Source organism: Chlorocebus sabaeus, chromosome 11 (genome assembly GCF_047675955.1).
Source record: "Chlorocebus sabaeus isolate Y175 chromosome 11, mChlSab1.0.hap1, whole genome shotgun sequence".
NCBI classification, from domain to species: domain Eukaryota; kingdom Metazoa; phylum Chordata; class Mammalia; order Primates; family Cercopithecidae; genus Chlorocebus; species Chlorocebus sabaeus.
The window spans coordinates 42,548,156-42,560,753 of record NC_132914.1 but is presented as its reverse complement, the minus strand read 5'-3'; the positions used below and the strand labels follow the sequence as shown (position 1 = coordinate 42,560,753).

Sequence of the window (12,598 nt, the reverse complement as noted above, 5' to 3'; positions counted from 1 at the left end):
AACTGAATACCCTTGATTTCTTTCTCTTGCCTGATTGCCCTAGCCAGAACTTCCAACACTATGTTAAATAGGAATGGTGAGAGAGGGCATCCCTGTCTTGTGCCAGTTTTCAAAGGGAATTTTTCCAGTTTTTGCCCATTCAGGATGATATTGGCTGTGGGTTTGTCATAAATAGCTATTATTATTTTGAGATACGTTCCATCAATACCGAATTTATTGAGAGTTTTTAGCATGAAGGGCTGTTGAATTTTGTCAAAGGCCTTTTCTGCATCTACTGAGATAATCATGTGGTTTTTGTCTTTGGTTCTGTTTATATGCTGGATTACATTTATTGATTTGCATATGGTGAACCAACCTTGCATCCCGGGGATGAAGCCCACTTGATCATGGTGGATAAGCTTTTTGGTGTGCTGCTGGATCTGGTTTGCCAGTATTTTATTGAAGATTTTTGCATTGATGTTCATCAGGGATATTGGTTTAAAATTCTCTTTTTTTGTTGTGTCTCTGCCAGGCTTTGGTATCAGGATGATGTTGGCCTCATAAAATGAGTTAGGGAGGATTCCCTCTTTTTCTATTGATTGGAATAGTTTCAGAAGGAATGGTACCAACTCCTCCTTGTACCTCTGGTAGAATTCAGCTGTGAATCCATCTGGTCCTGGACTTTTTTTGTTTGGTAGGCTATCAATTATTGCCTCAATTTCAGAGCCTGCTATTGGTCTATTCAGGAATTCAGCTTCTTCCTGGTTTAGTCTTGGGAGAGTGTAAGTGTCCAGGAAATTATCCATTTCTTCTAAATTTTCTAGTTTATTTGCATAGAGGTGTTTATAGTATTCTCTGATGGTAGTTTGTATTTCTGTGGGGTCGGTGGTGATATCCCCTTTATCATTTTTATTGCATCTATTTGATTCTTCTCTCTTTTCTTCTTTATTAGTCTTGCTAGCGGTCTATCAATTTTGTTGATCTTTTCAAAAAACCAACTCCTGGATTCATTGATTTTTTGGAGGGTTTTTTGTGTCTCTATCTCCCTCAGTTCTGCTCTGATCTTAGTTATTTCTTGCCTTCTGCTAGCTTTTGAATGTGTTTGCTCTTGCTTCTCTAGTTCTTTTAATTGTGATGTTAGAGTGTCAATTTTAGATCTTTCCAGCTTTCTCTTGTGGGTATTTAGTGCTATAAATTTCCCTCTACACACTGCTTTAAATGTGTCCCAGAGATTCTGGTATGTTGTATCTTTATTCTCATTGGTTTCAAAGAACATCTTTATTTCTGCCTTCATTTCGTTGTGTACCCAGTAGTCATTCAGGAGCAGGTCGTTCAGTTTCCATGTAGTTGAGCGGTTTTGATTGAGTTTCTTAGTCCTGAGTTCTAGTTTGATTGCACTGTGGTCTGAGAGACTGTTTGTTATAATTTCTGTTCTCGTACATTTGCTGAGGAGTGCTTTACTTCCAATTATGTGGTCAATTTTGGGATAAGTGTGATGTGGTGCTGAGAAGAATGTATATTCTGTTGATTTGGGATGGAGAGTTCTGTAGATGTCTATTAGGTCTGCTTGCTGCAGAGATGAGTTCAGTTCCTGGATATCCTTATTAACTTTCTGTCTTGTTGATCTGTCTAATGTTGACAGTGGGGAGTTGAAGTCTCCCATTATTATTGTGTGGGAGTCTAAGTCTCTTTGTAAGTCTCTAAGGACTTGCTTTATGAATCTGGGTGCTCCTGTATTGGGTGCATGTATATTTAGGATAGTTAGCTCTTCCTGCTGAATTGATCCGTTTAATTAATTTAATTGACTATTAATATTATTTATTATAATAATATTCTTAATTATTTACTTCCCTGTCATTCTTTCCTAGAGGGTTTTTTCCCCCAGTGGTTGCTTTAGTAAGATACTTTGGAACTTTCTGTTATTTCTCCTCATCCTTCTTAAATGCAGTGGGCTCCTGAAATTTATTTGAAAGTTTTATTAGTGGTCTTTAGTATCCTCCCTTCGAAAAACAGTTCAAGTCGGTTAGTACCATAGTTTGTATTGCCAATAAGAATGTGGTTTTACACCATTTAGATTCCTGATGTTCTTCTGCTTTACTAAAGGAGAATGAAAAGAACAAAAAACAACTTAAAAAATTATTGTTTTCTAGAAAACAGAATAATTTCTCAGTAGCTAGACTTGTAACCTTGCTTGGCTATGGGATACTTGTATCACAGAACCATCTAGTCAGCTAAGTTAAAAAAATCAGTCCAGTTCACCATTAGGTTGGCTAGAAGTTCCCATCTTAAATAAACATGCAAAATAAAAAGTATCTTGAATCTATATCTTCAAATAAGTCATACGGAAAGTTCGTGAAGTTTTCTCTGAATACATAATTTTAGTCATTTGTATTCAGACAGTCCCCAGTTTCGTTCCAAAGATTTTAAGTCATTTTGTTTGTCACTCATAACAGTTTCACACAGAAATTGGAAGCTTGATTAGTAGGTGTATCAGTCAGGGTTCTCTAGAGGAACAGAACTCATAGGATATATAGGCATATATATAAAGGGGAGTTTATTAAGTATTAACACAAGATCACAAGGTCCCACAATACGACGTATGCAAGCTGAGGAGCAAGGAGAGTCAGTTCGAGTCCCATAACTGAAGAACTTGGAGTCCAATGTTTGAGGGAAGGAAGCATAGGAGTAAGATGTAGGCTGGTAGGCTAGGCCAGTCTAGTCTTTTCACTTTTTTTCTGCCTGCTTTATATTCTAGCTGTGCTGGTAGCTGATTAGATGGTGCCCACCCAGCCTTTCCCAGCCCACCAACTCAAATGTTAATCTCCCTTGCAACACCCTCGCAGACACACCCAGCATCAATACTTTGCATCCTTCAATCTAATCAAGTTGACACTCAGTATTAGCCATCACAGTAGGATATGAAATTTGGAGTGTCTCAAGATGTTGTGTTAATATAAACTGACGTCATGCTGTGGAACCTGACCTGTTTATATTTTTTTCCAGAGGAAAGGCCATTTTTTTTCTTTCTCATGGAAATCTTGGGAGATGTGTCAGTTATCCAGGGTCAAGCTCTTATTGAATAACTGGCAGAGTCATGGTGCATGAAATCTCTATCCCTCATGGCTAGTAATTAATTATTATATTAAATCTTTATTGCTTTTCTCATCCTTTTTTCTTTTAATTTGCTGTGAGCGGTCATAATCACATTTCAGATGTGTTGAATGTTAATGAATCAATGAGATAGCATGTGTTAAATTTGTAGCTAGTCCAGTGCCTGATATATAGTAAGTGCTCCTTGAATATTATCATTATAAATATTGTTCAGTGAGCCTACAGTTAATCATTTCTAACATGAAAAATGATTAAGCAACTGCATCTAGATGGCACGGATCAGGTTTGAAATGCATTTTATATAGGATCAAATTACCTTTTCTACCTTTTTCAGAGCACCTTCTAAGTAGTTCTTAAGGGTTTATGGCACGTCTACCAATTTGTCACTTTATTTTCTTCAAAGCTGAGTTTCCTGTTTTGGTCATTACTTTAAAAATGTATATGGTTCACTAAAGTTAAAAGTGCTACATATATATATATATATATATATATATATATATATGGTATGTATATATGTATACCTTCAATGCAGTGCATTGTTTTAAATGGTGATTTCTTAAGACCATTCAGTGCTCCGCAATCACATGCTCACTGGATTAGCATTTGACTTAGGTCAAAATAGGAACACATAAAAAAAAAAAAACCACTTAATTGGAATTTTCCAGTGATTTTCACATAAACCAGCTTAAACAAGATGTATTTGTGTATAGCAATCAGGAATTGACTTAAACTCATGTGTAAATATGTGTGTCAAAAAGATGATTTAAAATGGTGAAAAATTGTACACAATAGAATTTCAAGCCTGGTCATGTCACAAAATGTGAAGAAGTCCAGTTCTTTAGTCAAAACTAGAATTGTTACTGTAGATTATGATTAATTTTTTTGCAATTACAGATTTTGATACTGTCATTTTGATTACAGCTTTTATATATTAAGATAGGGTAATGTAGAGCGATATAATAGACTATTCAATTAAAATGGTTTTGCTGGTTAAATTCAGCATTAAGATCAGACATCTGTAAACCACATTTATCACTAAGAATTTAATTGATCATTTGAAACAAACACTTGATTTAATTGATCATTAAAACAAACACTTGATTCTTTAAAAGCCCAAGTATTTAAAAAACCTAAAAGCATTAATGTTAACAACTTCCCATTGTGTGCTAGGAAGAAAACTGCATTTATGATTAATCTGCAATTTTAATGCACCCAGGACCCTGAAATACTATAATAATTCTTATTGGGAACTATACTTATTTTGATACATCCTTCACAGAAATTGTGAAAATAAACATGAACATAAACAACTCATCAGTTCATTAAAATACAAGTCTGAAATTACTGTGTTCTTCAAAAAGGTATGTAGTCATATGGAAACAATATTCACTGAATGTGATTAAGAAAAGGAAAGAATTTGTCACTTGAATATGAAAGGAGAATCACAAAAGTATTTATTTTCAAGTCATGTTTTAGATTTCAAGGTCATCAGTTATGAAAGACGCCATGTTTTAGGATGGGTCAGGAAGCAGGGGAAGGATTAATTCTTGACCCTCATTCTTTCCTTAAGACCAGGGAAGTTTTCTGTTTGTTAGTTTGGAAGACCATTTGCTCAATTACTAAAAAAGTTTTGACTATTTAGAATGTGCTAGGCACTCTGTTCAGAGTGTGTCATGGTATGGGCAAGTGTCCACTTTAGGCAATCTCCACCTACAGTTATATTGTATTAAACACATTCTATGAAAGGACATGGTGTGTCTAAGGCACATTACCAAAGCATGGTATACAGTTAAGTGCTCAGTAATGGAGAGTTATTATTCATGTTTTATCCCTTATGACTGTTGTCGTCTACTGAGGAACAGAGTTTAGCTTAAAATGTTAAATTCAAAGAGGATGATTCATCATTTCTATGATGATTTTATAGTTAAAATAATAGAACAACTTATACTAATGAGACTTCAAAAAATTTTATAGAAGTTTGTGGTCACCAAAATGGGTCTCTTTTTCATACTTTTGCACAGGAGTAATCATAAATAGTTCATGCGTCTCTCCTGAAAATTTTATGAATAGATTATTTTAATAAAACTATGCAGAGCAGAATTACACGGCAACTCACTATACTAGAAACACATATATCTTCAGGGTGACTAGATTTCTCTTGCGATAAGATGGGATTATTCTCAAATACTTTAAGTCATGTAAATGTGATCAGAAACACTACTTTTTGTTATGGAATCGCTCAGTAAATTTACTCTTACCAACTTTGGAATCCAACTAACTATATGTTTCAAAGAACCATCTGAAAATAAGCAAAGTGATACAAACTTTAACAATTAAATGTAAGCACATAAAATTTAAATCGTTTCTTGGTAAGTAGGATATCTAGAGCTGTGCTATTTAATGTAACCCCTAGTCGTATGAGTCTATTTAAATATAAGTGAATTTAGATTAAACATTCAGTTATTCATTATATTAGCTACATTTTAAGTGTACAGTAGCTGTATGTGGGTAGCAGATACCATTTTGAACAATGCAGATGTAGACATTTCCAATAATCACAGATAGTTTTCTTGGACAGTGTTGCTCTAGGGTATTTTAAATAAAGGAATATTTGATGTTTACTGTTTACAATGATGACTGCGCAGAAAATGATCTAAGAAGCTTGGTGTTTCATAGTCTCTTTGCGTCTTTCCACCACACCTCTCAAATCTTGATGAGATTATTTGGCATGCTCTTTGACAGACAAAGGCTACTTTACAACAACTTTAATTTCAAAACAAATTAAAACTAAGCAAAGTATTTACTCAATGACTTTTAGGAAACTGGAGTTTTGAATATTGTCTTAAAGAAATGGCTAATCAATGAGATCAATGCTTTCTCCGCAGCACCTTCCAAACCTTTTCTTCTGAGCGCCCCGCCATTCTACTCGGCGTGCTGTGGTGGGTCCTGTCGGCGCACTGCGTCCTCCGCTGCTTTTCCAAGTAAGTTTTTATGCTTCATCAGCAATGCCTCAGTTACTCTGTAAACGAAAGCTGCAGGATTTAATGTGCTCTGGAAAACTAATTGGTAATGCAACGGCAAGGAGCTAATTCCTCACTAAAAATCACAGCAATCCTATTCAGGAGCTTTCCAGAGATTTATCAAACCTCAGCACACTGAGCAATTGTGAGCAGTTCTAATGGCATTGAAGCCCAGGGCCGACACATCACCAAAAGCAACTTGTTTTCCATTTGATATAAAAGATCTCGGAGGGACCAGTTTGGCTTTTCTGAAATGTGTAGCAACACTCCTTTAAAGAAGAGGAAAAAGGAAAGGAAGGAAGGTGAAAAAGTTGTGCTGTGTAAAATTTCCATTCCGCTTAAAATGTAACACAGAAAGTCACTAAGTATCTATGGAGAATAATTTAAAATTGTCAAGATCATGAGAGGAGATAAATCTCTCATTTTTGGCATCTTGAAGGTAACCAACCAGAACTGTTGGAAATATTTTCAAGAGAACTCTTTTCTCCCAACATTATAAAAGCAAAATTTTAGTAGAGTCTGGGGGTGGAGTGAGAATGACAGACTTTCGAAATCTCGCAGCGTGCACACACACACTCTCACAGGCAAAGGAAAACACAGGCATAAAAGTAAAGTTCCCCTTGGTCTTGAGATTTCTGGGTCAGATGAGAATCTCTAGGCAGGGAATTTGAGTTTATGGTAAAGAGATCCAGTGGAGGGGTGCATTTCTTTCAGCTGCCCAAGAGAAAACACTTATTCAGCTTAACAGCTCTGTCAGGTGAAAAGTGAAATAAGAGTTGAGTCCGGCTCCTGTGCCCAACCCCATCACGGTTCAATTCAGATCCCTGCTGCCTCTGTGCATGTGTCTTGGGAATGGTTCAGGAAAGCAGTTGCTCGACAGAATAATTCCTGACAAGTGAGGCAGCAAATGCTGGCGGTTTAATGAGCTGCAGGCTCTGAGCATCTCTTTAGGGGGCTGATACTTTCCCACAGAGCACTTTACATGGCTGAGACCCGGCCACAATGGGTGACAGACCCGTGACCAATCGTCACTTTCACTCGACTCATCCACACGCGACCTCACCACGATTTTTCACTCTGCAGATGAACTTTAGGAACCATTTCACATGGAAAAGGCTTGGGCAAGGGTCAGTTGCCCTTTTGTATGGTCATAAAGCAAGGCTCTGTGTGTCAGTCTTTTCTCCTGTCTCACATTCCAAGTGAATTTCTGGACACCATTTAAAACACTTGACTGAAAAATAAAGCAGTGAATGAAACTGACTTTTATAGACTCATTCTAGCTCATCTTCCCATATAACCCTGTCTACCTGAAAAGGGATTTAGTGGATGAGCTGAGTGTATACAGGGACTTGCTGAATACATAGGGCCCATTATCAACTGTGGGGATTGTTTATTAACCGGGACTGATACACTACTATTTTGGAAGTGACCTATTAATTGTCCATTTAACTAGAATGTATTGAATTCAAACAGAAAAATAGAAACCATGACTAAACCTTTTACTCGCTCCTTCAAGGTGGTCTCCTATGAGCACAATTGAAAACTCTTGTGCAAATTAAGGAGACATTTATCACCATATATGAGGGTATCAGGAAAAGACTTCTGGAGTAGAGACCTAAAACCCAAATATCTGGTACCGTATCATGGTGGCATCTCTGTGGAATTAAGTCTTCAGTGTTAGATTTCGGGAGTGGAGATCAAAAGAGGTCCCACACTTAGCTTCAGTTATTTCATCATGATATGATACTGGGTTTTTACTTCAGAAAATCTCTGGCAGTTCAGGTAAGTGGAAATGGACAAAAAATAATTCCATTTAACAGGTGGACAGACATTCATGTGCGTGTGTGTGTGTGTGTGTGTGTACTTATTTTATAGGGATGTTTGAAGAGTCTCAAGCTATCAAAGTTTGGGGCAGTTTACTAGATAGAAAAGAAAGGCTGGGCCAGTTCAATAAATAGAGCATGTAAGAGTAATGCTAAAGACATTTTCTAGACGACTTTATCTTCTCTGCTGCTTGAAAAATTACTTTAAGCAGGTCTTATTTTTCTCCATCTGCTTCCCAGTTTTTCCTACTTTGTGCCTTTTGCATAACTCTTGTAAATTATAGTGTTTAACCCTGGAGGTTTATGAAGTCCTGTGTTTATCTTTTTCTTAAAAATAAATATACAATCTGAAAGTCAGTGCAGCTCTAATCAAGGATAGAAAATGATTCACTTGATTTGGCTTCATTTCTAAAGTTGGCATTTTAAAACAGTTTAGCGATCCCACAAGTGATTTTAATAAATGATATTATTAAAATTTCATATTTTCTTGTTTATAATGTTCATTTGTATTGGCAGCAAATAATAACATGGTAGAATTAAGCTGTCAATAAATAATTTTACATAAATAAGGTACAGTTAATAAGGTTTACGTCTGTACAACAATTTTTAATAAGACATTTACTAGTTTTTCTTTTTTTCTTCTTTTTTAAATAATAAGAATGATTTTTATGCCCAGGTCTTTATATTATTTTCCATTGTACAAACAAAGGAAAGTGGACTGTCCAAATAAACTTGCATTAAGTTTCAGCTCAGACAGCCAAAATTAGGTTTATATTGAAAAGTGTAATAACTGATTAAATCAATGGCCCTCATCATTGTTTCACTATATTGCTTCACTCTTTCCAAAAGAGTAGGATCAGACCAGCACATTTTTAACTATGCGAAGTATTATTTTGACTCTTTACATGATTCATTTATTTAATATTGATTTAGTTTTTCTTGTGAACTTCTTAGATTTACGATTAACTTCTTGTTGCAATGTGGAAACGATCATTCAATGGCCTTCTCACATATAGTAAATAGTTTAATAGGCTATTTAAGCACAACACTTACAGTGGGGAAAAATTAAAAGGCGGTACTAACAGTTCTCCCCTCACCCAAAGCAGTGTATGGAAAATCTTTGATATTACAATCACAAGGTTCTTTTCAAAATAACGTATTTCTCAAATAACATGAAATGGAAAGTTGTGGAAATTATGTAAATAATGACTTTTTAAAAATTACTTAAAGTATAGGAATCCTAATGATGTAGACTAGCTAATTGAATTAATCAGATAATTGTTTTGTTTCGTCTTTGAGGACCCAATTTGAATTTGACCTTTGAATTTTACGCCTTAAAAGACAAAGCTTAAATTTGGAGCAGCGTTATAAAAATTTGAGCCAGGAAAGTATTCTTCTGGGACAAACTGCTCTGCCTTTTGGGAGATGAACTTATATTCTACATTTTAAGATAATTGTACTGTCTTCTTCTTGTTAAAACTTAAAAAAAGTAATACACTTTCCAAGTTTCAATTTTTAGGATTGTGTTGAAGGTAGAAAGGAAGGGACATTATTTTTCTAATTGTGAATGTAGGTTGGTTCTATGAGTTTCATGGTCAAAGACGGGGAATGCACTGATTAGTATTCTTACCACCTGTCCTGACTGTGTTCTCTTTTACTGCTCTCAGCTGGAGTGGCCAGTGGACTGAGGACACTGAGCAGGATCTGTGGAAATCTGCAAAAGGTTGCATACAATTTTTAAATAGGGATTAATCTTAGCACTATAAGATCTTCAGAGGAATGCATAATTTTTTTCTAATATAAAAAGAAGGCTAATTATATTGCCTAAAACATAATCGAGTTTGTGCAATAAGTTGAATAGGTGTTGACTTCTCAAAAGTACAGGGAGGGCTGTCCCATAGATAAATGGCATTCAGTCAACCAAGAACAATGTTTAAAGGGGTTAGAGACTCAAAGACAATGGATTTTCCAAGTTGATGGCTCTATTCAGCAGTTCTAGAGAGGCAGTGAAAGTATTGGAGTAACATTCCTGGAATGGAGTTCCTTTTCTCCCCAAATGTTCTTAAGCAGTTAAAGGGTGGGGGAGGGGAACTGCTTAGCAATATGGGGTGGTTGTCTCTGATCTTGTCTATAGCCCTAGTCTGAGCATAACATGAAACCTAACAGGGCTACTTATAAAGTCCTGATTTTTGGTTTCCAAAAACAAGTGAAGAATAGGGGAGGGGGAGAATGGCTGAATAGAACAAAGCAGGAAAGCGTTGTACTGTCAGCTCAGTATGTGTCTACAAAATGATACAGGGTTTTTGGATTGTGCTTTTGGAAATAGACCATCCAGAACAAGAGACATCAGAGTGCTACTGGACTGTGAAATGATCAGACTGCCTGCACCTGTTCAGTTCTGGAGACCCACTTTAAAAGGTACATTGAACAAACTCTCATATGAAAACCAGGTTAAGAGGTATACAGCAACTTAAAATAGCGAAGACTCTGTATGACTGTTAGGAATTTTGGGGAAAAAATTGAGTATTTTTGTCCTGGAGAAGAGAAATGCTAGGGAGAACATGAGAGTTTTCTTTAACTCAGGTCTGCTGTATTCATATAGATATGAAGTGTAGAATTGGGACCAATGAGTGGAGTTTAGGGAAATTTTTGGCTTGTTTTAAGGGAATGATTTCTAGCAAATCAAGCTGTTTGATAAGTGTTATCATGTGGCACCCCCAAATACAAGATTATATCGAGACAGAAGGATAGATTTTTAATTTAAATCACACGGGTTTGGCAAATGCTGTATCTTTTCTCTCTGAACTTCAAATCTGCAAAAATTACATCTCTCTCTCTCACACACACACACACACACACTTGAAAATAAGAAGGGTAAGGAAGCTCTTCATGGAAGAGAAGCCCCTGAAAGGTAGGAGGTAGGAAGTCTCAACTGTGAGGAATATTGCAGAAGGAAAAGGTGAGCACACAGTCAAGAAACATCCCCCATTTGAGGAAAACTGACTCCAGGAGGGAGAGACACAGACTCAAGGTTTGAAATGAGCTACTTTTGAGGAAATAGTTAATAGAGGCTGATGGTGTTGTAGCTAGCCTGTTGGAGAGGCCTGGATTAAACAAATGACCTCTTATCCCTTTCAGTTCTGAAAAGCTATTGAATCTATATAAAAGGATGAAAGAATTCTGTTTCTGAAAGTGTTATTGGTAGCCCCCGGCTTGAGTTATCCTGAAATAATCCTATTTTTTACTAAAATCTTTGAGAGGTTTAGATTCAGTGGTGCTTCTTAGACTTATGCTATTATTTTCCTTACAAAGTCGGGGGATACCGGGTTATGAATTAGTTTTTAATATGGAAAAACTGTAAACTTAGAAAGCAAACATTAAACAACATGACTTGTTAGAAGTGGACTTTATATAGCACTCCTTGGCCTACCTCAGGGTAGCCCAGGTTGCAAGCAAAGGCTGGAACAGAACAGGAAACAGAGAGAAGGCCAGTGCCATGGCAGGTGCTGGAAACTATACTGGGGCAAAGAGCAGCACTGGACATGCATGATCCAGAAGCCTTTCTAGAGCTTCTCGAAGCAATAGGTGAAAAGATACAGGAGAAAGGAAGTGTCCCCGAATGGGATCAATGATCCAGAGATTAACATGAGTTCCTTGTGAGTCTAAACATTACACACATTACTGGCAAGCTGTTCACAGTGCAAGATGCTTTTGAATTGCAATGGTAGATAGGCCAGAGCTGCAGCTATTTGCTCTTGGTCTGATGTTTAGAAAGTGACTGGATAAGGTCTCTCTTTGTTTGGTAGTGTTTGCTGGCTGCTACAGACAGCATTGCCCTGTCTTCAGAGTTAAGTCATGTTTTCTGGAAGTTGAGGCAATAGAGAGAGGCAATGATGACCACTAGATTGTCCGATGCTGTGTTTCTGTTTCTCTGTCTCTCTGTCTCCCCCCACCTCCCCTCCACAGCATACCTCCATTTGTAGCACCCTTCACTGGGCGCTCATACAGGGCTGCTGGGGAAGATGGTGATTAGGGAGCATGTCAGGGTCCAGGGAATCATGCGTTTGAAAAGTTTTCTATCCTGGGTCACTCTTTTTTTTTTTTTTTTTTTTAAGATGGAGTCTTGCTCTGTCATCTAGCCTGGAGTGCAGTAGTGGCACGATCTTGGCTCACTGCAACCTCTGCCTCCCAGGTTCAAGCACTTCTGCCTGCCTCAGCCTCCTGAGTAGCTGGGATTATGGGCACACACCACCATGCCCGGCTAATTTTGATATTTTTAGTAGAGACAGAGTTTCACCATGTTGGCCAGGCTGTTCTCAAACTCCTGACTTCAGGCAATCCATCCACCTCGGCCTCCCGAAGTACCGGGATTACACGCATAAGCCACTGCACCCAGCCTATCCTGCGTCATTCTGCTATTTTAATGTGACTCTTCCCACTTCCCCACTTCTTTCCTTGCCCACTCGTACCTTTGATGATCTTTGATGTAATTTGACAAAGGCATTGATTTGCCTCCGTCTGCTTTGATGTGTGACTTTAATTGCACAACTTAACTTTCTAGAACCTAGGTTTTTCCTGTAAACAATGGGGGAAGTAATTTCTTCTTCCAGGGATTGTTGTAAAGATTACATGACATAATGCATGTAGTTGGCACATATGTCAGCA

At 37.2% G+C, this 12,598-nt stretch overlaps 1 protein-coding gene across 1 annotated transcript in view; it reads left to right on the top strand.

Annotated features, from left to right (window-relative positions):
- The window catches only part of DBX2 (developing brain homeobox 2), a 42,183-nt gene that overhangs the window by 13,173 nt on the left and 16,412 nt on the right, over nucleotides 1-12,598 (top strand). Inside the window, exon 2 of the mRNA XM_008002949.3 lies at nucleotides 5,976-6,071. Coding sequence (XP_008001140.3) covers nucleotides 5,976-6,071 — 96 coding nt within the window. The remainder of the gene's footprint in view (nucleotides 1-5,975; nucleotides 6,072-12,598) is intronic.